This window comes from Manis javanica, chromosome 6, assembly GCF_040802235.1.
Source record: "Manis javanica isolate MJ-LG chromosome 6, MJ_LKY, whole genome shotgun sequence".
Classification (NCBI taxonomy): Eukaryota; Metazoa; Chordata; class Mammalia; order Pholidota; family Manidae; genus Manis; species Manis javanica.
This window is the reverse complement of record NC_133161.1, coordinates 68,600,136-68,627,236: the sequence shown is the minus strand read 5'-3', so window position 1 is coordinate 68,627,236 and position 27,101 is coordinate 68,600,136. Positions and strand designations below refer to the sequence as shown.

Below are 27,101 nucleotides of genomic sequence, written 5' to 3'. Positions count from 1 at the left end.
TATGTACCTCATCTTCTTTATCCATTCATCTATTGACGAACACTTTAGTTGCTTCCATATCTTGCCCACTGTAAATAATGCCACCATAAACTTGGGGTGAATATATCTTTTTGAATCAGAGATTTTGTTTTCTTCAGGTAAATTCCTAGAAGTGGAATTACTGGGTCATGTGGTATTTCTATTTTTAGTTTTTTGAAGGATCTCCATACTGCTTTTCCCAGCAGTGAGAAGTGTGCATTGTGGTTTTAATTTGCATTTCCCTGATGATTAGCAATGTGGAGCATCTTTTCATGTGCCTGTTGGCCATCTGTATTTCTTCTTTGGAGAAATGTCTGTTCAGGCACTCTGCCCATTTTTTAATTGGGTTATTTGTTTTTTTTGGTGTTGAGTCTTATGAGTTCTTTATATACTTTGGATGATAACCGCTTACGGGATGAATTATTTACCAATATATTGTCCCATACTGTAGGATGCCTTTTCGTCCTGTTGATGGTGTCCTTTGCTGTATGGAAGCTTTTTTGGTTTGATGTAGTCCCACTTGTTCATTTTTTATTTTGTCTCTTTTGCCCAAGAACATGTGTTCAGGAGAATGTGACTCATGCTTATGTTCAAGAGATTTTTGCCTGTTTTCTTCTAAAGGTTTTATGTTTCCATGTTTTACATTTGGGTCTTTAATCCATTTCGAGTTTACTTTTATGTATGGAGTTATAAAGTAATCCAGTTTCATTCCTTTGCATGTAGCTGTCCAGTTTAAATATGAAATAAAAAAGTTTTACTTAAAATCATTTGTGTATCTCAGATTTCTATTTGAAATGAATTGTCTTGAAATGTTTTCACTTCATTCACATGATTTTAATGAGTTTTTATTGCAATTATAGCACAAGAGGAAATTGAGAGTTTTACTTTTTTTATCAGAATATGGATTTTGTGATTGTGCATAAGGAGTGTCATATGTAATGGAGGACAATGAGGTCATTGCCATTGTCGTGTCAATCAGTCATTGTGGATTTTGCATTTACTCCTAAGATTTTACCCCTTACTGTCAGACAAGAGGAGCAGCTGCTATGGAGTTGGGACCCTTTTTAATCTTAAATATATAAGAGTGGCCAGCAACCACTGGTGATAGAAAGATTAAAAATAGTGGAGATTAAAAAAAAAAAAGACTTTAAAGGGGACTTCAGCTTAAGGAGACATTTTCTGGTATTCCTATGTACACATTAATGTTTTTTAAAAATTCCCTTTAAATGTTCATATGTATAAATATAAATATTTAAACCTGAGAAATGAAAGCTAACTTTTTTTAATTTAAGTATCATTGCTATACAATCTTATGAAGGTTTCACATGAACATTGTGATTACAACATTCCTGCATATTATCAAGTCCTCAATGCCCCCATTGCAGTCCTGTCTGTCAGCATAGTAAATTGCTGTAGAGTCACTACTTGTCTTCTCCATGCTGTACTGCCTTCCCCATGACCTACCTATATTGTGATTACAAATTATAGTACCCCTCAATTCCCTTCTCCCTTCCTATGCAACCTCCCTAACCCCTCCCCTTTGGCAACCGCTAGTCCCTTCTCAGAGTCTGTCAGTCTGCTTCTATTTTGTTCCTTCAGTTTTGCTCAAAGCTAACTTTTAAATAAAGAAATACCACTTCTTGAGAGGATGTAGCATTTTTAGAAAATATTTGTTTATATAAATGAAATAGTTTATAGTCCTTGAAGTAGTGTGTGTTCGGCAATGTTTTTTAAAGGATTCAATTACTTTTGTTTTACACTGAAATATGGTGTAGGAAAAGTTCTTGTAATTAGTATTAGGTTAGATACAAAATTCATTTCAAAGAACTATTGCTTACAATTAAGTTTAAATGTTTCAGGTCTAGATATTAAAAACAAACATTTTCCTAGAGGACTTCAAAAAATTCATGTTTTATATATACATATATAGTTTATTAGTCTAGCTCCCAATATAGAAAGGAAAAATATTAAAGAGTATGCAAGTATAAGAAAGAGGAGAAGGTTGGTTGTGTAGGTCTTTAACCCCTAAATACTATCAGTAAATATTAGTGAAAGTGACTGGATATACATTTAGAATCACTTACTCAAGTACAGTTGAGTCAAATATTTAAAAAGTTGTCAAGTTCAGAGTGAGGCTGTAAAATGTGATCAAACATAGGAAAAATGGGCCATTTTTTACAAAAATGTTTCGAAGTACCATGTGATCAAGTATAGTGGGAGTAGATCTTGTGTATCGATTTTTTTTGTTTTTTAAAGATCTATCATTCAGGTAGTTGGTGTACATACAAACAATATTTGTTTAAAGGATACCTGAATGAAAGAATTGATTGGATAAGAACTAATAACTATATCCTGGTATAGTTTTCCCTCTTTTAGACTACCTTAATTGAGAATTCTTAAATTTTGACATTTATGTGCCATGTATGACTGATATGTAACTTTTATGAGAGTAACTTATGTTTTGAAACATGGCACTCATAAATCATTTTACAACATAACCTCTCACATCGTTCCCCCAGAACATGTAAGAAGATCCTTATGACTTCAGTTCAGCAAATTGTTAAAGCAATTTTATAGTTGTTTAATTTTTGCTTGACAGCTCACCAGAGAATTCAATAAACTAATCAGATGAATCCTGTTATAATCTTGTCATCCAAACTCTGAAGGACAGTATGTGGACATTGCTTAATCTGATAATAGATGAAAAGAAAGGGAAAAACTGATCTGTCTGTCTTTGCCTATTTTATCTCAGCCTGATGGGGAGAGGTTGCAGTTCTTAGTGAAACAATTCAGACTGGAACAAGATTGTTTTAAACACTAGAAACAGGCCACACCAAAAGCATAAACTCTAATTCTGTATTTTAGTTTTAGTATTGACATTACTTGCTGATCATAATCTTAGAAAATGCCTAACTTTTAATTTAGGTACCATTACAGTTTGGTTTCTGTTATCTCATTTTCTGTAGCTAAAAAATAAGATTACACCATTCCTTTTTGATGGAAAGAAAAAAAATTGGAAAGTAAATTTTGAAAGAAAAAAGTATTTATTTCTTAAAGGATCTTTAAGTTTAGAAAAAGCTGATTCAACCACATACATATCATTTCAATTGGAGATAATGTCTAAAATATAATTGTGCATTTGTATTAGTTGGTTTGGTCACATATGTTTAGAGGGACTGACTTGCTGACTTTATTAATTGTTATTTTTTAAAGATTAAAAAAATCAGCTTAAAGTGAGAATGTAATCCCTGCTTGTTTATCTCAATGGTAACTGAAATTAAGGTTTTCAGAACACATGTTAGTGCAAGTATTCTATTTTTTTACTGTGGTTGACTCACAGAAACCTACTCCTGTTTTCAAAATTAGTGTGATTCATATAAGAAGTAATTGGGACAGTGTGTACAGATAGTACTTTTAAATTCACTCAATCCTATCTACATTATCTAGATAAAAACAGCGGTAAAGATTCATTAAACAGTCTTTAGGCATCAAGCACTTAGTTAAACTTTTTGTTTGGATGATATAATATTTATTTGTTAAAGTTACTATATTCATTTTACAAATATGGCAACTAAGGATTAGAAATATTAATATAATCAAGGTCACAGAGCCAGTAAATCATGTTTATGGTTCAGTGAATTCATCCTATCAAAGCCATTTTTCCCTTTTGCAGACTCTTTTAACCTCTAAGTTATAGTATCAGAGTATATCCATACTGTAAATCCATCATTAAAATAATTAACCATGCTTTAATTTTTACATTTTCTACTCAATTTCATATGTGCTAGATTGCACACATCCTGTTATAGGACATATTTATAAAAACAATTTTAAAATGGACCAAACATTTAAGAACACATACAAAGGTAATTTGAATGTTGTACATTTTCCAAATGCACACATCCTGTTACAGGACATATTTACATATTTATAAAAACATATTTATAAAAACCTTAAAATGGACCAAACATTTAAGAACAAATGGTAATTTGAATGTTGTACATTTTCCAAATGCAAGATTTTATCAGTTTTGTTATAATAATAACAGTGCTTTAAATTCTTTCATGTTTATACCATATCTTATTCTCTTATTATTCTCTTAGACATATGGAGTAGATACTAATTTCCACATGAGCAAATAAGGCATAGAGAATAGGTTAGTTCCACTTCTGAGTGCTTTCACTCTGCTGCATCTTTATCAGAATGACATTCTTTCATTGCAAATCTGTACTATAGGTTACACTAGATCTTAAGGTTTTACAGATGTGTGTAGTTGGATGCTATAATGCTACCCAAATAATGCAACCAAAATATCTGCCTAAATGAAAAGATATGTATTCTAATATAATACTTTAAAAAGTGAGTACATTTCATGAGATGAATTTTCTGCTTTATATGCAATTACAAATAATTCCTCTTTCATCAGACTGTAAAGTGATCTTGAATATGAAATAATATTGGGCAAATACTGAAAAATGTTAAATTGTAGGGGCAAGTTCAGAAAGTCAGATTGTGATTGTGAACAACTATACCTTTATAACTTAAAATGCTGGTGTTTTATTCAATATTGAATAACTTACTTCCTCTGAAACTGTCTTTTAGTTTTACCATCACAAAAGATTCTGGCTTGGAATTAGGGATCATGTTTTGAGGATAGGAAGAAACTTGCATATCATATTGGAGTTTTGATTATAATGACACATTAATATAATAATATCCTATAATAACTATAACTTGGGCTTTTTTAAAAAGAATTTTCTGCTTTAAAATTTCTCACAAGGCCTTTCTTAAGACTCATTTCTTTATCTCTACAATCAGCAGCAATGGTTTCAACTCTTTGACAAGTGGACCAAATCTTATCATTCTCTCCCTGAATTGTGTTCAGAATAACTTTAAACTCCTGCCAAGGAAATAAATCTCTTCATTCTTAGAGAAAACTGCTAAACTAAAAGATCTAAAAATATAGTTCTCAAATGAGTTTTAAAAATGTAATGGCTTAAGTGAATATGAATTCTAATTTACCTTTTACTTTGAGCTTGGCTCCTGTTTTCGCTTTGTGAGCACTTGGTTTATTAATTGCTTCCTTGAATCTCTTATCAACTTTATAGTAGTAGGTAAGTGATACTCTCTCAAGCCCCAGTGTGTTGTGCATTTAAATAAAGATGACAGATCAATCTAGGTTTTCCTAAAACCAGCATTCTAGGATATGATTTTCTTAATTGCTTTTTATTTGTATCCCTAGACTTCATTTCTGGCTTTCATATTGTTACCAAAAATACAATGAATTCAATAGAGTCATTGTATGTCTAGATTAGTTGGGCATGTTAATAATTTTATGTATCTTCCCTCATAGAATATTTCCAAATGAAATCACTCTGTGTATCTTTAGACAATTCAGTGCTCAGATTCTAGAACTGTAGGAAACAAGTCAGGGATGTCAGCTCTTACACCTTCTTTTTAACATACACTAGAGATCTTAGCTAGTGCAATAACGCAATAATCAAATAGTTAAACAGACAGAAAAAAGCAAGACATAGGGAAGGAAGTAACAAAGTCTTTCTTCATAATAGATATGATCTTTTATATAGAAAAATACTAAGGAATTTATTAAAAAGCTATGATAATAAATGAGTTTAGCAAGGTCACAGAATGCAAGACCGATATTAAAAAATCAATTGTATTTCTATATTCTACAAACAATTAGACACTGAAATTTTAAAATTTAAAAAACACTTAAAATAATTTGAAAAAACATGAAATAGAAGTAAATTTAACAAACTACAGCTACAACCTACACTGAACACTGTAGTGTATTACTGAAAGAAACTGAAGAAAATCTAAATAAATGCAGAGATGCCCCATGGTCATGGATCATACAGCTCAGTATTGGTAAGATGTCAGCTCTCCACAGATCTGTAGATCCAAAGCAATACCAAATCATACATCAGTGGGCTTTTTAAAAGAAATTGATAAGTCAATTGTAAAATCTATATGAAAATGCAAATAACTTAGAATAAGTCAAAGTCATTTTGAACAAGATATCGAGTTGGAAAATTCACACCACCTAGTTTCAAGACTTACTATATAGTAGTCAAGGCAGTGTGGTAATGGAACTAGGATAAATACATCAACAGATTAATTTGGAAAGTCCAGAAATCAGCTTACAATCATATGGTCAACTGATTTTCAACAAATTTGCCCATGTAATTCAATAGCAGTATTGAATAGTCTTTTCAACAAATGGTGTTGAAACAACTGGTTATCCATTTGGAAAATAATGAAACCACCCTCAACAAACACCATGAATGAAAATTAATTTGAAAGATACTATAGATCTATTATAAAATCAAAACATTAACACTTCAAGAAGAAAAATAGGAGAACATCTTAGAATCTTAAATCAAGCAAAGATTTCTTAGCTAGGAAATAAAAGGCACAAATTTTTTTAAAAGGTGATAAATTGGACTTCCTTGAAAGACATAATTAAGAAAATTAAAAGGCAGACCATAGATTGGGAGAAGAAAATAAATAGGTCAAGTAAACAAACACACAAACATATATTATTTGCTTGTGTGTCTTTGTATGTATGTATCTGCAATATATATAGATGAGGATAAGTATTCAGAATAAGAAAGATCCATTATAACTCAAAAATAAAAAGTCAGACATCCTAGTTTTTTTTAATGGACAAAATATTTGAAAGATAATTCACTGAAGAAGATACATGAATGGTCAATAAACACATGAACAAATACTTAAAATCGTTAGTCATCAGGGCATTGAAAATTAAAACCACTCTAAGATACCATTAGATAAGCAGTAGAACAGCTAAAAATTTAAAAAGCAGTACTAAGTGTTAGTGAGAATGTATAACAACTGCACCTTTCATGCATTGTTATCAGGAAAGTAAAATTGTAACCACCACTTTGAAAAACAATTTGGTAATTTCTTTACAAATTAAAGTACACTTACCCTATGACATCAATTCCACTAGCTATTTGTATAAGGGAAATTAAAATTCATGTCCCCATAAAGATTTGCACATGTTTATAGTAACATTGCTCATAAAATCCAAAATCCAACACAAATGCCTGTCAATAGCCAGGTGAAGAAAGACAAACACCATATGATTTCACTTATTTGTGGGGTATAAAAACAAAGCAAAACAGAAGGAACAAAACAGCAGTAGACTCATAGACACTGAGAAGTGACTAGTGGTTACCAAGGGAGGGAGTTGGGGTGGTTGGGAGAGGCAGGGTGAGGGGGATAAAGGAGCACAATAATTTGGAATCACAGTGTAAGTTGGTCACAGGGACAGTAGTATAGCATGGAGAATATAGTCAATGATTCTGTAGCATCTTTCTACGTCGATAGATAGTAACCTCACTAGAGAGGGTGAGGATTTAATAATGTGGGTAATTGTTGAACCACTGTGTTTCACATTTGAAACCATTCTAAGGTTGTGTATCAATGATGTTTCGATTAAAAGAAAAATTGACATCCAAAATAATAAAGTTAAATGATATACAGAAACTATATCATGGAGTATATATTTCAATTTTTAGAAAAACAGAACCATGTATTAGTGTTAAAAGGTGTTAAAAAGTGAGTATTAATTTATTGAGTAAGTCATAGTATTGATGAGGATGTATCATTAAGTGACTGTGGCTTGCAATAACTAAATGATTCTTTTTTTTCTCTATTCATTTTTCTTATAAGAATTCATATAATCAATAAGAACTTCCCTTGGTTCGGTCTCTTTAGTTCTTGAAGCTGTACACTTCCTCACACCATCTCTTTCTCCAAAAGAAATGAGTTTATCCACCACCTCTCCTTATTTTACTTTTTCATTTTAAAAACAAACCCCCAAATCTCTGCATTTGTCTCCCCTTCTTTATGTTATCTCCAAAGTCATAGTAACATAGCAAAAAGTCAGTGCCTCTCTATTTATCCACCCATGGTGTGCTATACTTCAAAATGTTTTTGAAGCTGTTTCTGCATTTTAAAGAGTATATCTGATTCTTAAGTTCAATGGTACAGGAAATTATGAGTTTGCTTCCATTTCATAGGGCATCAAAATGTGTCAAGTATTGTGGAATGGCTTGTATCTGTTTTCTTCTTCCAAATTAGTATAAAAAAAAAAAGTATAATCTTTTACCTTTTTCCTTTGTTTTCCTTTGAGCTATGTCTACAAAAATCCCTTTACTTGCTCAGCCAGCCTCTCCTTCCAGCGGGCAGACCATTCCAAGGACACAGTTGATATTTGAGGATTATGGACCCTGATGAGATCTCAAGCCAGGTTACTTCTCTTTGGTATTTTTTTGCTGGACAGTCTAGCCATCTTAGTCTTTCTTAACCTTCCCACAGATTTGTTATTGGGCGAGAGAAACCAGGACAAGTGAGCGAGGTTGCTCAGCTGATAAGCCAGACGCTTGAACAGGAAAGGCGCCAGAGAGAGCTGCTGGAGCAGCACTACGCACAGTACGACGCCGACGACGACGAGGTACGTAGCACCGGCAGACACTCTCTTGCCTGCACTTCTTCTCACTACATTCCTACTTTACAGAACTCCTTACCATGCAGCGGTATGACGGATTCGCTGCAGTTTCTACGTTCCACCTCGAGAAAAGAAATACACCTTACATGTGTTATTAACTTATGAATCAAGTAATGTAATTCTATTTACAGTATGAAGACTTTGGAATCAAAAAAGTCGTCTTTACCACTATTCAAAAAAATTCACTGAAGCAATGAAGGGTAAAAACACCAGAATGTGAATAGTAGCTATCTTTATTGTTGGAATTAGGTGATTTTCTTTCTCCACTTTATATTTTTCTCATTTTTTTCCAAATTTTCTACAATCAGTACATGATGATTTTTCAAAACAGCAAACGTTTTGAGTGAACACAACCCACAAATGCATACACAAACATACAAGAAAAATACTAAAACTTGTTGAGCATTTTCAGGGCTTTTTTTTTTTTCCAGGAAAAGAAAGTTCTTTGGATGTGCTCACTATGATTTGTGCTAACATAATGCAGAACAAAGCTTTCCATCAGCACATATTCCATAGAGTAGATACATATTGGAATAATTTTGCATCCTGTTCTCTGTAGAAGATTAAGTAAATGAATAGAAGCTAACTCCCAAGTGAAAATGGCTCTCTGGAACCCTTGTGTGTTGTAATATAATACAGATGCTGGTCTATTTCTAATGTAAATGCCAAATGTACATTGATATAATGGGACAACATGCTTTATTATAAACATGTTTAAACGTGTGTTTCATATTGGTATGTCAAAACATCTATCAGCAATTTAGTTGTAGTATCTTATATTCCATAAACATAGTAAATATTCAGGTAAAACAAATATTTTTTATACCAGCAGATACAACGACAGTGCAATTTTACTCACCTGAATATATTCTTCTTCCAGAAGATCTCTTGGGTTCTAGCCAGGACATAGTGAAGATTAATAAATGGACACTCAAAATATTTAATGTGTTTTTAGTCTGGAATGTCTTAACCCAAATGCATATTAATTTTTCATGTGTTTGTGTTATAATGAAGAGGTATTCTCCATTTATTATAGTATAGAGAATTAAAAATGGTGCATCAGTTAACTTTTGATCAAAGTTAACAAGTCTTCATGTGAATTAGTGTCTTAGAATTCTATTTCACTGATTTAGTTTTTCACTTGCAGAGTTCATTTCAAATGGTGAGTATATTTTTATTATACTGACAATATTACATATAAAAATGTTATCTTAGATTTAGAAAGTAAAAAAGCAATTTCCTCAAATATTTGAACTTCCAGTTGCCTAGTTTTAAATTCTCTGTGCTGGTATTTTTGTTTTATCAGAGACACTGATTTGCTTTGGCTACAAGCCTATTTTAGGATTTAGGAATCATTCTCTGCAAGTTTGTTTTTTACCTGCTCACTTTGCTAGAAAGAATTTGGATCTGAGGTTCAGGGGAGTGCGGGTGACATCAAGTGGCAGAAGATGAGGAAGCCACGCTTTCCAGTCTTTGCGGAAATCAGTACATAATGATTTTTCAAAACAGTAAATGTTTGGGCTGAATCTCTAATTCCCCCAACTTCTAATATTCCATGGATCAGTGAAATTAAGTGTTAGGTCTAATGAGGAAAGAGGGGAAGAAAATAAGATTTCGTAAGCATCGCCAAGTGAAAATTTTAGATCACATATTATAACTACTTCCTGTAGCTAGTTTGAGGAATTGATCGCATTCATTCCCCTGAATTTTCAACTCAAGCAGCTGAAGCTTTTATTGTTTTTATTTTTGATATAAGATTGTCTCTAATTTAATAATTTGAGTAAATGCAGGAGAATTTGTTACTCAACATTTATTACTCAGGTGCACATCATAAGGATTTTTTTGTTTGCTTTTTTTTGTAAGGAATTCAGAGTTGATTATCAACTGACAAGTATTTTCAGGGATAAGGGAAACAGGTAAATACTCAGTGCCAGGCACCTTGAAAGGTGCATTTCCTACATGATTTCATGTAATCTTTACAACAAACAGAAGTGTTTTTTTTCCCCAGAAAATCATCAACCGAGGCCTTTTCTAATGGTATGGCTGACAGTTGGCAAATTTAAGATGGGGTCTTCCTGACTCCAAAGCCTAGACTCTGCACACTGCTGTTTTTGAGTGAAGTGAACTATGGGTCTGTCTGTGTTCAGGTATACACACAATAACTGGGCAAAAAGAGATGTGGGAGAGAGGATTTCTGTTTTGAGTGATGGAGTTTCTTGTAATACTTAGGTTCTGCAATTGTTTGTTCTTAATTTCTAATAATAGAGGAATCAAATCCTTGGAGAGTTATTTTACTCTAGGCAAATACTTAATCCATAAGCTTCCTATGAAGATAGGGCTTTAAGGGAATGAATAATTAGCATACAAGTGTTTTACAAAAAATTAGAGTTTAGCTTTAGGTTACACTTTTTCTTCTGTCTGTAAGTTGTAGAAATAGAAATCAGGTACTTGCTACTATGTTGCTCCAAGAAACCCTCACTTTATTGAAACCTTTTCCTTTGTCTCTCTCTCTCTATCTTAAGCTCCTCTCTGACTTGTGTTTTTCCCCTTTTTTTTGTGTGATACACACTGTCACCCAAACATGGCCAGCTTAAAACTAACTATTAATTTTCTATACATGCAAAGATGAAAATTATACAAGTAATGAAAATTCACTCTTGTGTAAACCCTTTATCTACTTGGTTTAATTTCATTTTTTAACTAATGCTACCAGATATTGTTAAATTGATTTGAGTGTTATATCCCTATTTTTATTTACTCTCTCTCTCTCTGTTTTAATGAAAAGTTTAATAATGTCCAAGAGGCATAGTGGAAGTAAGAAGAACCAATATTGGCTATCCAATGGGTAAATGACCCTTAAATAATTGAGTTAATTTTAAATGTAATTGAACAATTTATTGATTTACTTATCTTTGCTAATCCTGAATTGTGTAACCAATCACTTGGTTTTCTCACTTTTCTTATCATTTATGTAATCATCTTGTGATTTCAAAGTAAGAGTCATTTTTATTTGAGTTTCCTCTGTGGCATTCCCTGGGCCAGCCAGGAAAACCTCTAATTAAATGCAGAACAACCAAGTTCATTCAACTAATTCCCAGAGCCAGCAGTTAGATCAGCATTTTCTGCTGAAGGATAGCTAGCTTCTGGTTTTGGTCAAATCATCCAAGGTTGATTCTAACTTGGAACTTGTCACATTGACAGAGAGGAGTTGTTTGCTTAAATTGCCTACAGGGAAAACAATGCATTGTGAAAAATACATCCTGAAATTGTAGAAGCAGTGGTTCTCTATTAGAACCATATTTAGGTTTAAGATACTGTCTCATGTATTGTGTGTGCTTAGATATATCTGTTTTAATGCTTTGGGAAAAATTATAAACCATCCTCCAAAGGAATTTAAAACATACAGAGAAGCCCCAAACTCACTTTAAGTTTCTGCATCTTCTGTTTTTGCCTCCAAATGTTTATACTAGAAGAGTTTAAAGTAAGCAAACAGCCAATTCAGTTTTAATTTGTATTCCTGTTTCTGTTTACTGTCCATTAACATTCTGACTTTAAAAAACTTAAAATGCCTAAAGGCTGAAGAACAAAAGGAAGGATCCTATGAAGCAGGGTACAGAAACCTGAACAATTAAAAAATGCTGAATGTATATCTACATATATCTGTGATTACTGATTGCATTTCTGGATTTAATAGAATTATTGTTCCTTTCCTTTCCTTTCTTTTTTTTTTAACAATCTGAAAGATAACCATGAAGTATTTCCATAAACCCCCCAGACAGCAATATCCCATGAAATTCTGGGGGTATGGTATATCTTTCAACTAGATTTTAATTTTCAATAATAAATTTGATCTCCTGTCATACTCCACAACTATTAGTGTTTTCCACAACTGTCAATGTTTAGCCTTTTAGTGGTGGGATGATATAATTCTGGTACGTACTTTGTGTAGCATGGGTCATGTATGTATATTTCGGGCATCTGTTTCTATCAAAGAACATTTTTCAATGTGAAGTACTCAAGTGTGAGCTTGAACTGGAAATGAAGTATGAACTGGTCTGTAGCACTTCTTTTTTGAATTAGAGAATACATATGGTTATTCAAATTAAAATGAGCTATTTTACATGCACTTTTAAATTCATGGGGTTATTTTGCTTTTGCTTCTTTAAATAGCTCTTTAAAATGTACTATTTATTACATTATTAAATCTTAGATTATAGATGGTGTTTCAAAGTCTCTAGGTGGTAGCTTGTAACAAGTTTAGTCATCACTCCAGAAACTGAGGGCCCTTCTCTGAAAATTATAATTTAATCTTCCTTTCATAATTTGTTTTCATTACCAGAAATTAATATCATTGTGGCTGTAGAATGACAACATAAGTTTATTGTTTAGAAACTTTCAAAGTATTGAATACAAATTAGAACAGCTACCTACATGGATATGCATTTTATTGCTTGTGTTAAAATGTAGTAATAGAGGCAGAAATATAATGGAAGCTATGGTTTGCATAAGTGTTAAAAATGATATTCTTGTAAACCTTTTAAGTGAAAAGATTAAAGGGATAACATTACATTTGACTCATGCTGTTTGCTTTTCCTGGTTGGAAGCAGCTTGTATGTGTGAACAGAGGTTGCCATTACTATAGATGGCCTTTTAATAATGTGAATTGACTTTATACTGTGTTTATGACATTGGCAAACTAAGAGTGGGGACATTCTCTTAGTTCTCGAAAGTCTGTGTTATAGCAGACACCTGAACTGTTTTTTCTATCCTTTGTCATTAGGTTGCTCTCTTTAGTGGGGAAAAGCCTCTTTTAATTTTTGTTGTCAACCATTTTAGAACACTATGGCTGAATTGCAAGGAGTGTCTGGCAACTGCAATAACAATAACAACTATTTCCTTAAGGTTTGTTTTTTTGGTGGAAAATAATGCTTATCTGTACTTTCCTGCTTCATGTGTGAAATTAAATACTCTGTGTCTTATTAGCTGTATGCTCAGAAGAACTTCTCTAGAGCCATGTGTCTTGTATGTTTAATAATAGTTTGAAATTGTAAGTTGAAAAATATTTAATTCTGAAGCATAGCATGTATTTTAGGCACAGGGTTTGCAATTTGGACTCATTTTCTAATATTTAACCATGGATGTTTTTAACCTCTAACACCTTAAATATCTTGTGATTCATGTTAAAGAGGAAAAACAAAAGATATCCAATAGCATGGTTAGATGATGTTCGCATGGTACAGTGTACAGAGTGATTTATATTGTCTTTAAATCCAGTGATTATTTTAGAAAAGAATATTTTGAAACAAAGTTCTTAAATTTTAAAAAATCAACTGCGTATGTCTTTACATTATAGTAGTACCTATTTACACAGTTGATATGATGGACATGCAAGGATGTCTAAAAAGATACTACACTTCAAATAATAATTCTATCCTATCCTTACCTGCCAAAAACAGAGATAGATGAATTTAAAAATAGAAACAAGAAGTCAGCTATGTTTCAAAGAGAGATTGGCTTATGGTGAATCCAGAGCCTGAATAATAGGAGAAAAAGAAAACCTAACAGGTTTACAAAAAAACCTTTTTAAACAACTTCTTTACAAACTCAATTTGACTGGATCTATAAAGTCATTAAATTTAATTGCATCCTTTCATTTCTTCCCTTCAAGTCTACAGTAGTGGTCATTGTCATTGAAACCCAGAATCATAAGGTGCATGGTAAACATACAGTTGAAGACCATCCCTTAAGCATGATCTAACCTAAGCAGTGTACATGTGGCACACATGCACGTGTACACACACACAAACACGTGCATGTGTGTGCACTATCCCCTGGAGATGGACATCTTCCCCTACTTGAAAAGTCTTCTTGAGAAATGTTCATTTTGTTTTGTTTTTAGATTCGACATATAAGTGAAATCATACGGTATTTGTCTTTCTCCGCCTAGCTTATTTCTCTGAAAATAACCTTCTAGGTCCATCCATGTTGCCATGGGGGAGGGGCTAGGGTGGGTGTGAAATAGGTGAAAGGGAAGAGAGGCACAAAATCCCAATCATAATATAAATTAAATTAGTCATGGAGATGAAAGTACAGCATAGAGAAAATAGTAATTCTGTAGCATCTTTCTGTTGACAGATAGTAACCACACTACTTGGGATGAACATTTAATAATGTAGATAAATGTTGAGTCACTGTTATATACTTGAAACTAATATAATATTGTATATCAACTATACTTCAATAAAAATTTAAAGAAGAATATTCTTTGTATATACAAACATTATTTATGACATTGAGCACAGACAAGAAGATGGGTATAGGTTAGAATGGAAACCTTCGCCTAAATGATCTGATCTTTTTGTAGCTCATTTTCTATTTTATTTTGTTTATCATAATGCAAGTGATCTGAATATGTTTTATTTTTTCCAGTTGCCACATTGTGGTGATATTTATAAATGAGCCAGATACAAAATATCAAAAAGTGTTATCAAACTCTTCAACACCATTAAGTTCCTCTGAGTACAGACTTTGTACTTCCTAGAAATCATACTAGAACACTTCTGTACTGCAGTGATGAACCGCAGAGTTTGCAATGTTAGGTGATGTAGAACTAATACAAATGACGGTATTTTTCCAATTTTAAAAACATTTACTAGTCGAATATAGTTAATAATTCTGTAACATCTGTAGAATTTTTTACCAAAAAGTTCTAAAATGCTGAAAGGTGCTGTAAGAGGTGGGCCTTACCAGCCTGGGACACAGACTAACTTTCCAGAGGACCCTACGAATGCCGTGGTTTCCCCATGCCGTTGCTCCTGTTTCCTCCATCTTGCGTATTGTTCCCTTCACTGATTCTCGGTTGCTCTTGTTTGCACAGTAATCCTGTCCACCTTTTAGGACTCTGTTTCAGTTTCATCCATCTCCTTTGCACAGCCTTCTTGGACTCTCTCAGCTGAGCTGGGATTCTTTTCTTTTTTTAATGAGTCCATAACATCATGTGAGATGCTATTGGGGTAAACTTTGAGAGTGTAAGATATATGAGGTAATGAGGTATAGCCTTGGTTCCAAACCAAATAATGATGTGAAAGAAGACTTACAAGTCCATCCTACCTGTAAGAATAATGCAAAAAAAAAAAAATTCTAAGCAAAATATTAGCAAAGCATATCAACAACACATAAAGGAGGTATTATGGCTGAGTTTAGCCAATAATGCAAGTAGAATTTAACCTCTGAAAATCAGTCACTACTTGCATTTGTCATCATACTAGAAGGCAAGAAGAAGAAATAAAAGAAATAATTGAAGAAATAAAACTTACTGTTCACAGGTGATGTGATTGTCTATTTAGAAAAATTTGAACATAGCTACAGATTAGAATATAAGATTGTAATTAATTTACTAGATACACAATTAATATAAAATATAACATCTGTTGCAATGTGTCTATAGCAAAAACATAGTTTGTGTTATCACTTATCTTGTTAAAAAACAAGACTTTACCTAATAAAAGATAGGCAAGACCTTGGAGAAAAATAAATTTTATTGAAATAATATTAAAGAAAGCTTATATAAAAGGACAAACCTTGTTCATGAATTAGAAGACTGAGTAGATAATTGAGTCAGTTTTCTCTAAGATGGTTTATACATTCAATGAAATTCCAGGAAAAATAATTCTAAAGAATTTTAAAGTAGAATTTCATAAACTATTGCTAAATGATATGTGATACATGTGATAATGATAATGATATATATTAAAGATCAATGTACCAGAAATAATCATGACATTTTGCCTGCTCTAAAAGAGAGATTTTTATTAACTAACTGTAGCAAGTTAGACTCTGGGGCAAAAGAATGGCCAAGTGGGTCAAAAAACCCAGAAACAGGCCCTCATGTATATGAAAATTTGCTTTGTAACACCAGTAACACTCTAAATGAGTTGAGAAATGTTAGGCTTCTCAGTGAAGGAAAAATGGCAATCTCAATTCACACTCAAAAGTTCATTCCAGGTGGATTGATTGCTCAAATGCAAAAAGCAAAACAATAATTCAAAAGACACTGTAGAAGAATATCTTTATGAACTCAGTGTAAGAAATGGTTTCTTACATGACACACTTAAGAAAGCAAAAACCGTAACAAAGGATTGGGAAAACTGATGACATTAAAGAACTTCTGTTCATTGAAAGGATACATTTATGAAAGCAAAAAAGACAAACTAGCAGCTGGCCAAGAGTATTTGAAAAATAAATAACTGAAAGAGAATTATATAAAATGTACTTCCTTGAGCCAAAAAAAAAAAAAAAAAGAAAATGTAAAAGATAGACTACAGATGGGCCGCTGTCTTAAACAGTCATGCCAGAGGAGAGGAAACCTCAGTGGCTAATGAACATATGAAAAGATGCCCAACCATATTAGTGATCAGGATGTGAAAATTAAAAACCAAGTGAAATACCATTTCATACCTACTGAATTGATTTAAATTGGGTATTTTAAGTTTTGGTGAGGATATGGAATAAAAGGAACATAGGGATATAAACCTCTGCCCATAGTAATATGAACTGATCCATCCACTTTGAAAAATAATTTGATATTATCTAGGGAAGTTGACTCAACAATCCTATTTCTTTCTAAAAACTTTAGTGAAACTCATATATCTGAGCTGTAAGACATGTATAATACTGTTCTTGTAATAGAAAAAAATCTGATACAATGATATCTGTATCAGCAAGAGAATGGGTGACTCTATTATAGTGTATTCACAAAGTGAAATAATACACAGAAGTTATTTTCAGCAATCCACAACAGCTGGTGGAGTCTCAGGAACATGCGATTAAAAGCAAAAGAGCACAAAATACAATGTAATTCCATTTATATGAAACTTAAAATCATGTAGAATAAATGGTGCATTGTTTAGTTATACAAAAATGTAAAAATAAGAAAAACCAAGAATGATAAAATTCTCTGATTACTCTGGATAGGCAAGATTACTTTGAATGGCAAGGACTGAAATACAATCAAGGAAGCACATACAAAGGAGTATAATTAAAATGTAATGATACTGCTTATTTTCTTGAACTAGGTTGCTAATTCACTCGTGGTTAACTCATTGTTCACTATACTGTCTGTATGTTTCATAAATATTCTTTGTGCCAACTCAACATTTAATGAAAAATATTAAAATCTCCCATGTACAAGTTCTTATATTGAGCAGTTATATGGGTATAAATTGAAAATGACAGTTCCTGTCCTCTAGGGACTTATAAAATTGCTTAAGATTCTGTCTCAAACTTGCCTCAGTGTGAGAATTTCATGGCACTTCTTTAAAAATCACACATTTCTCCATTCAGCCTCAGACCTATTGAAAAAGAACACACATTGTCGTGGGCCTAGGGTTAAGGGGGTTTGTGGGAAGGGGTTAGATGCAATCAGAGGTAGAGCTGTCCAGTTCAAAGATGCCAGCAAAACTGATATAAAGACCTTTGGGTCCTGGTATGTTAGAGACTTTGCAAGAAGAAATTACTGCCACACGCCACCAGATAGCCACAATGAGGAAAAGAGTAGAATTATTCTCCCTCAAAGGAAATTATAAGATTGAGATCATAATTATCATTAATCCATAAAAATGCATAGAAATACCATTAGTGGCATTTTCATCGGTTTCAGTTTTTTGTTGACTATAAATTCTGTAACTAAAACTTCTGGTTCTATTTGATGATCTGTTAGTATTTTTGCAATTGTAGATGTCAGCTTTTATATGAACATACCATATCTTTCAAGGTTCAATTAGTTATATAATCATAGAATTATTAAGATAATAAAAATAACAGTTGCCACTTTGGTCACTATAGATTTTTCTTCTGAACACTAAAAATTCAGAGAAATACAAATCTCTTAGTCTCTTCCCACAGTTCTGCTGGCATCAGAATAAGTGCCTCATTGTTTCCTTGGCAAGTAAAATGAAACTTGGGGAAGGCTGCCAATTTGAAATTGCAGTGTGACGTTTGAAAAACAGAGGTCTACTTTGGTCTGTTAACTGTTTAGTTCTGGATCTCAGTGGGGAAAATAGGGATCCCTGGTTCCCTCCTCATATTGAATATATTTATCAGGGACTTAAAGACAATGGCATTTATGTCTCAGTAAGTAGGTAACACTTATTAAGAGAAATTGAACTCAGAATGTTGAGTCACAGAAAAATGCAGTTTATACTCCCAAGAAGTTTGCTATTTTGCTGTGGAAATAATGAATATGTAAAGAATTCAAATCACTTCCAAGACAACCTGTCCAAAGACTAGATAACTATTGTGTAAAAGAATCATCACAACTAAGGACATACAAGATAAAGGCATAGACTTTAGATCTGTGGTTTCAGTTTTGTTTGCAAGAAGTTTTTTGTTGTTCTCGTTTGTTTGTTTTCTGTCACCAAGAAGTTGGGTCAGTGTTGGGTGTGTTCAAGAAATAAAAAGACTAGTTTATCTGCAGAGCAGAGTGTAGAGAAAGGAATAATGATTGGAAAGTCTTTGCAAACGTAAATTGAACAATATTGTATAGACTTTAAAAACCAGCTGAATTTCTAGACTTTCTTATATGAAATAATTGGAAAATAGTTCTCCACGGGGCTTACATTTCTAAGGCACTGACTGCCCTTCATTCTAGATTACTTGTCAAGTGTTTGTGTAGTGTAAAGTCTTAAAAGATAGAGAGAGTCTTTCCCTCTGGAGCACGGGCAGTAATACTGCTTATTACAAAAAATGCAGGTTATCTGAACTCTAGGCTCCTTTCCTGACAGATCTGTTTGTGCAGGTGTCATCTGGCCCTCTTCTCATCACTCTGGACATTTGAAGAACCAACACAAAAATCATGTACTGTATCAACTAATACAAAGATCCATCCTGGGTTAGAGGGAGGTTCTGACCTTGTTCAGACAACAGTTACAGAGACACACACCTACATGGAGTATGAAAGGAAGGAATTTGCAATTGCCGTGTTCATAAGCCTGGTAAATCCTTAGAACTTCAGCTGATTCACTGGGGAGAGATTGGGACAAGGCACAGACTGCTAGTTAAGTAGAAACACCAACTGGGCTGCCTTTTGACCCAACCTCTCCTGTAGTTTAATATGTGAACTTTAGATTTGTTTAGACAGTAAAAGGTCTCAAAGTTTTTTGCAGTGGGTCTTGGCTGCTATAAGTAAATGCTGGCTTTGTCAGGGAGGTTTCCTTGAGATGGACTACTCCTGTGGGAAACCATAGATGAGTGGCTGGGTTCAAACTGGTCCATAAGGCTGACGAAAGTCATCCCCTAGAGAATGAGAAACTGTCCCAAAACAACCAAGATAAATTATGGTCAGCCTCAACACCCGGGAAAATGTCCTCATCCGCTATGTTAAACTGGACTTTGATTGGGCTCCAGATGGACATGGACTCTGTGACATTAGAGCCTCTGCTGTGGGAGTCAAAGCTGTGGCTGCTGAATCAAAGACCCCCCAGTGCTGAATTGATTGTGTCAGTAATGACGACTTACTCTATATAGTGCTTTAGGCAGACTGTAGACTTTGGAAGTTTGTTTAAAATACAGATAACCATTGGGGGGGGGACTTGAAAATATGGGTGAGTGTTGAAACCACAATGTTGCTAATGTGAAACCTTCATAAGATTGTATACCAATGATACCTGAATAAAAAAATATATGAATAACCACTGCACTGCTCAAAACTGAAAATAAGTGGACCGATGTACTGGCACAGAGCTGCTCTCTGCCTCCTCTCTCTACCCTGAACTCAGCTGGCTTTAAGGAGAAAGATGACTAGGTGTAGGGCTGAAATTTCTTTTGTCCTCCAAAGAGACCAATTGCTACATTAACCCTTCTGTGGGCTGGGAACTTTGGGAGGGGAGGCAGTCAAACTTGATGGTTCTGTAGACACTGGCCCACAAATCACCATCTTCCCTGGTCCCATAGTGAGGAAGGATGCCCACAGGATGCGGTTTGAATAGGACTCACTGTTGGAAGGGAAGTTAAAATGGCCTTGTGGATGGGACCATTAGGCAGATGTGAGATAATGCTGTGATGGTTTCTTCTGCTAAATGTGTAATAGAATTTATTGGTTTTATGCCTGTACATCTTTGTCGCATCAGTGCCAGTGGGGTCTTCCTTTCAGGGATTGCCACATGTAAAGCAGTAATACTAGGACATGTAGGTCACTCTCCTCTTTTCTCCCAGGTGATATAGCAGAAATGATACAGAATCCCAGGAAGAGAAAGGGAAATCACAGCTCTGAACTCTTAATGGCTGCCGAAAGGCTCGAGCCACTTCCCAGCACAGCAACACTGCATGCCTGATGCAGCAATCAGTAAAAGGTGGTGGGCAACTATTAATCTTCTCCTGAGCTCTTACAGAACCTGAAACTGGATACCTGACTCAGTGAAAGCCTTGCAGTTCTCTGGCCTAATGTTCTCATTTTGAGATGGGTCAACTTGCACTCACTAACCAATAGGTTGGAAGGGCCCCTATGAACCCTGCTTGTCAGATGGAAATGATCAGTTCAAGAAAGCTACCAGCCTGGCCCAGCAGCATCTTAGATTTACTTGAACAAGTAGCAGCTTTCCATTCTGGGGAAATTTTATCTGCAACTCCATCTCCTGAAACAAGGCTCTAGATCTTGAGGTCTTCAGTTCTCAAAGGCTTCCTTACCTTCCTGCCTTGGTTCACTGATGGCTCAAGTAAGCCGGCCAAATGCTGTCTACTAGGCTTTCCAACCTCAGCACCAACTATGGAGACCCAAAAACAGACATGGTCACTTTGTTCAGTGGGCAGAACTCAAGGCCATTCTTACGGTATGGCCAGTACTCCCCTTGATGAACCTTGTTGATTTTTACTGACTTGAGCTATTGCCAAGACCTAATTGTTTGATGTATCACAGGGAAAATTACAGACGTTTGACAGAGGAAAGTTTGGGATGGCAAACTATGGAAACAAATTATGGAAGTTGATCAGACTCTTGGGGGTGGTCATAAGAGGCCTTTATGCGTTTAGAGAAACATCATCATTAGATCAGGTACCCCTCAGATGACCCTAGAAATCCCTCCAAAATGAGGTTATTCTTGATTACTCAGGGTTGCTTTCCTGAGGGATCACTGCCTTATTATTTACGTGTATCCTATGAAAAAAATTATTCTTAGGACTGGACTCAGTTATTTAGATAAAGTGGTACAAAATTTGTTTCTGACTTTAGGTAATGTGATCAGTGACACCATTTCAATCCTGGAAGGCATTCAGATCAACCTCAACTTGCTGGCCAGGATAGGTATGGTTGATAGAATTTCCTGAAACTCTAGATTTTGTCCATGTGGGTAAACATCAAGTTTGGGCAATCACTGATACATCCTGCATACCTGGATTAATACCTTAGGCCAGGTGGAAAGATCAATAGACAAGCATCAGGAGAAAGCCACCTGGATCTCTAAGGTAGACCCTGATGGTTTATGGGATTTGTTAGCAAGTAGGGTCTAGAAGCCTAGGGAATATGGCTAATCTCAGTACTGCAAGTTGGCCTCATTCTGCTGCTTAGAGTTCTTTTAACAGTTGTCTTAATTATATACTGTGAGATAGACTGAGTAGATTTGGCCCTGGCCACTTTTGGTCACACTGATCAGTATAGCTGAGGGAATATCATACAAGAAAATTCACCAGAAGCCACGATGGTCTAGAAACAAGAGTGGATGTCATTGGGAGACAGAGCCCTTAAGGGTCTCCCACTTCTCTGCATGTCTCATGAGCAGAGGCACTAACAGCCTTTGTTTAAATAAGAGTATCTTTTCAATGATGTTTGTACTGTGAACAGCCTCAGACAATAGAGATAGTGTTTCTCTTTAGGACAGGTGACAGACTTGTTTACCACCCATTATCAAAATTTTGGGTTTCCTAAGCTCAGAATTCTTAACAAAAGGTTTTACAGTCAGACACTCTGCTTCATTTCTATACCATGTTGTCCTGGTAGTACCCTGGATCTGAACTTTGTTTGGAAGCCATTTCTTAACTTTAGAACCCAAACTTTCAAAACCATCGTATCTTGGTTCCTTTCTTTCTGTTTAATAGTCCCCTCAATTTCTTTCTTTTCCATCACTTTTTGCTATGTACAGCAGGAAGAAATCAGGCAGCACCTTCAAAACTTTGAAAATCTGCTTAGCTAGTTCATTCTGTTCACTGGGGATATTTCCTACTTTTTCCTTGTAGGAGGTGGTAACGTTGCTAAGCTTTCTGCTACTACACAACAAGGATGCACCTTCCGAACTTCCACTGACAGTCTGTTCAAAGCAATTCTGCTTGCTTTAACATGCTACTGCCCCATTTTTCTGTTTTTTGGTATGACAGTACCCCCTTTCAATTGCTAACTAATTACCACCAAAACTTAACAGCTTAAAATAAATAGATATACATTACAGTACCTTTGGGTCAGTCTAGCTGGATGCCTCTGACTCAAGGTCTCTGCCAAGACTGCAAGTAAGGTGTCAGCCAGAGTTGCAGTCCTCTAAATGCTCAGCTAGGGGAAGATATGCTCCCAGGCTCGCTCACAGCTGTTGGCAGAATGCAGAAGATCCACTTCCAGGTTCCCTCATGGGTCTGTTGGCAGGCCTCAGGTCCTCTCTGGCTGTTGGCCAGAAACATCAGTTCCTTGTGATGTGGGCCTCTCTATAGGGTCACATACAGTATGGCAGCTTAGTTCTCAAGATCAAGAGGACAAAAGAGACATGAGTCAGTCTTCTTGTAAACTAATCTCAGAAGTGAGATTCCATTACTGTGTTGTATGCTGGTTGTTAGATGTGAGCCGCTAGGCACAGCCCACATTCAAGGGGAAGGGATTCCATGTGAGCCTGATTGTCCAGGAAGAAGGGATCACTGGGGGTCATTTGAGAGTGTGCCTCTCATAGTCGGAAACAGAGTCCCTACTTTGGAGGAGTACACTTTCTAAAAGTAAAAGGGGGTACTAATATGTCTTGCCAAATGGGTTTCAGATTCGGGCAAGTTCACTATGGATTCAGTGAAACTGAAAAATGACAGTGGAATGTTCTTGGGGTGAAATGGTTTATACCCAAATTTATTCCCATGGTGGCAGGTCAGTCACTAGAATCCCATCCACTCAGAGCGAGTCTGCATGCAGCAAGCCAGTCTCTACCTCTGGGCCTTCTCTGCCGCTGCAGCCATCTCAGTCTCTGTTCTTGGCACTGCCACCATTCCAGCCTCTGCTCTCCTGCAACCTTGCAGCCGTGCCACCTGTCTTCTAGAGCTCTGGGATGAGTCTCCCAGAGACTCTTTATATAGAGTCAGTAGCAACATATTGCCCACACATGTGTAGTGAGCTAGCCAACCAGCCCCAGGTGAGAATCCTGGCCACAGGAACCTTCACTTTATCCATATAAAGTTTTAAAATACTGTAAATCAAATGCTAATTTGTGAACCACCTACCATGATTACTAGCAAATTTTAAGAAGGGAAGGAGTTTGAATTGTTACAAAAGATTTTATAGGCAAGTCTCAAATCTACCTGGTCAGAATTTTAGGAAAAATATTTTGTCAGCAGTATAACCAATGACCCAAGGAGCTGATCACCTGCTGACAGGGAACAAAGAAGGCTGTGTCAATAACATAGATACAAATTTCCGACGTTTCTTGATTTGGTGCCTAGATAGTAAGAATGGAGTGAAATATCAGAAAACATTCCAAGAGCAAAGATAGACAAGAAAATTGTGAATGACTTGATAACTGAGAGGGAAACTGAATATATAGCCTGGGCCAGGCATCCTGTTGGCTGTTTTACATATTTTGTTTCTTTGAGTCCTCTTAGTACTCTCTGAAATTGTTATGTTTTGCACCATTTTATAGGAGAGGAGAGCACAAAAGACACAAGCTGAGTGACTTGCCTCCTATCATCCCACCATGACACTGTGTTTTCTCTTTGGGGCCTTGGTGTGTGCAGCCCCACAGCCCTTGTTCTGTTCTGTGGTATTGCTCTATGGTACGTCCTGAGAAAACCAGGGATGGTGAAGGAATCAAGAGTCATAAAGGCACCCAGCCATTTAGCATCTTGTAGGTGCTGTGATTAGCACTTTGAATATATCACTACTGGAAATTCTCCCAACAACCGTAGGAAGAAGCTACTATTGTTCCCACTTTATAGATGGGCAAATGACATTACAAGAGGCGAAGTGGAGTGACAATAGAAAACTAGGACTCCCAGAAGTCAGCTGACAAGAAATGGAAGGAGAGATGCCATTGCAGGGAAAGGCATATGCTTTTGTCCAAAGCCATCTGGATGGTCGGTACAGATTTGGGAATTTTAAAGCATTAGTTTGAAGCCTTTCTCCTCCAAAGAAAAAGCAACTCTCTTCTGTTCTCTCAGAAAACTGAGTTGAACCAAAATTCAACTCTAGTAAACAAGTTCCAACAAAAACTGCATGATCAAGGCTATTTTTATGATTAGCAACATTTTGTTTCCTTGAATTTACCAGAGCAAACATTGCTACAGCAAAAATTCCTGCTCATGGCTGAACCTAACAAAAAGAAAGATCCCCAAAAGGGTCATTTAGGCCTCAGCTGCAGCTGTGCTTCACTATATTTTTTACTGGAAAGCTGAGAATTAACAGAAAAATCAGGTTCTGCTGTGCTGTGCAGATGTGGCTAAAACTGTATTCATTTATTAAGCAAACATTTATTTGTTAAGTGCCCACTGTATGCCAAGCAGTGTGCTAGCTGCACCGGGATTACAGGAACACATCACATCTGGCCCTCTTAAGGAACTTACAGTTCAAAGAAGTCCACTGTAGAAGGAAGATACAAAAAACAGCAAAGTTTTATGAACAATATGGGCATGTAGTGGAAACCTAAATGAGTCTTAGAATGAGATCAGAAGAGCCTTAAGGCAGCAGCCTCATAGGATGTGCTAAGTAGATGGATGTTCATCTTGGATCACTGGGGCAGGAGCCAAGCCAGTAAGTGAGAACAGAAGCCTGGAAGTTTTCTTGGTCTGAGGTAGAAGCTGGTGCCTACTTCTAAGCTGGGAATATAAGAAGAGGAGCACATTTAGGGAAAGGAAAAATCTTACTTCACAAATGACTGTTTTGCTTGTAAAAGATTCATATGGCAAGGTCTTCTGGAACATTGTATGTATGAGACCAAAACTTAGCAAATGTCTGGTGTGGGGAAGTTGGGGTTCCTATGGCCAGGATCCTCACTGAACTTAAACCACCTGATGATGTAACTGGCCTGTTGCTAGGCTACTACTTCCACACTTTTAGGCAATAAGCTATTATTGTGCTATATAGAGAGCTCGGCCAAGTGCTCTGGGTGGAGGCAGAGACGCTGGTGCTTGACCTACTGCCGGAAGAACAAGCCGAGTAATAAACCCTTTCACCCCAAGAACGTTCTGCTGTCATTTATTTGGTTGCATAGAATCCATAGCGAACTTGACCAGGGCTGAAACCCATTGGCAAGACATCTGGTTACAAGATACAGATTTGGAGAGGCTCTCATGTGCCATGGTTGTAGTAGTATTAAGTACCATTACTGGCAAAAGCAGCAGCAATTGCTTATTTTGAGCACACCTACCACGTGCCAGAACTTGTTCTAAATACTTCCCAGGTGCCATCTAACATTTAAGACAACCTTGCTATATTAAGGAACTGATTTTATCCTCACTTTATCCATGAGGAAATCGAAATGTAGACCTGGAAGCTAATCTTACCAATGTCACAGAGCTACGATTTGGACCCAAGCCTCAGCGACTTCAAAATCAAGATTCTTTAATTGGCCCCCACTTAATCAACTTACCAATGTAAGAGATACTGTCCATTCCTTCTACAAAACCTAGACTGAGATCTTTAACTCTCCTGAGTGTTGAACACTCTACATCTACATGCTTCTGCTTCCACCAGGCAAAAATTACTTTACAAAGAGGTAGAACCTTAGTAACCCTCAGCTGTACTTACTGTAATTATGTATTGTAATAAAACTTTAAATGCTCTGATGTAATATGAGTATAAAGGACGTTGTGTCTGAAAACGTGATCAAATGCTATGGGAAGATTCAGTAAAGACTGGTAGCTCAAAAGAATGACGTACTGCCCACATGTATGTAGTGAGCTAGCCAACCAGGGCCAGGTGAGAATCGTGGCCATAGGAACCTTCATTTTATCCACAGCACAATTGCAGGTAGTTTGGGTATTGAGAGGAGATTGGCAAAGTAAAAAAAAAAAAATCCGGAGGAATTCTTTATTAACTTAGATTTATGAAGATAATTTTGATACCCAAAACGCTAAAATTAATTTGATACCCACACAACTATAATTAAACTGAAAGGTGAGAATTGCATAGATTGCATACAACTTAATTATGTTATTTACTATAAAGAATGTTAAAAAATAAATGTGACACTACTGCCTTCTTAACAAATGACTTCGCAGTTTATTTTTTTGACAGTATTGAAAACTACCTTAGGAAGTTTATAGATCTTACCAAGTAAATGCAATTGTCATTCTTGTGTTT

The 27,101-nt window shown here is 35.5% G+C and overlaps 1 protein-coding gene and 1 long non-coding RNA gene across 17 annotated transcripts in view; one reads left to right on the top strand and one right to left on the bottom strand.

Annotated features, from left to right (window-relative positions):
• Positions 1–27,101, top strand: part of PPP1R9A (protein phosphatase 1 regulatory subunit 9A) — a 311,401-nt gene that overhangs the window by 205,920 nt on the left and 78,380 nt on the right. For 11 of the 16 annotated variants that reach the window (XM_073238811.1, XM_073238810.1, XM_073238815.1 and 8 more), the window contains 2 exons: positions 8,386–8,521; positions 13,412–13,477. In XM_073238811.1, coding sequence (XP_073094912.1) covers positions 8,386–8,521; positions 13,412–13,477 — 202 coding nt within the window. The remainder of the gene's footprint in view (positions 1–8,385; positions 8,522–13,411; positions 13,478–27,101) is intronic. The other 5 variants (XM_037019830.2, XM_037019829.2, XM_073238814.1 and 2 more) reach the window with 1 other exon arrangement.
• The window catches only part of LOC140849910 (uncharacterized), a 28,595-nt gene continuing 14,989 nt past the window's right edge, over positions 13,496–27,101 (bottom strand). Inside the window, exons 2-3 of the long non-coding RNA XR_012132296.1 lie at positions 23,011–23,254; positions 13,496–15,685 (exon numbers count right to left, since the gene is read on the bottom strand). This is a non-coding gene — a long non-coding RNA (uncharacterized lncRNA). The remainder of the gene's footprint in view (positions 15,686–23,010; positions 23,255–27,101) is intronic.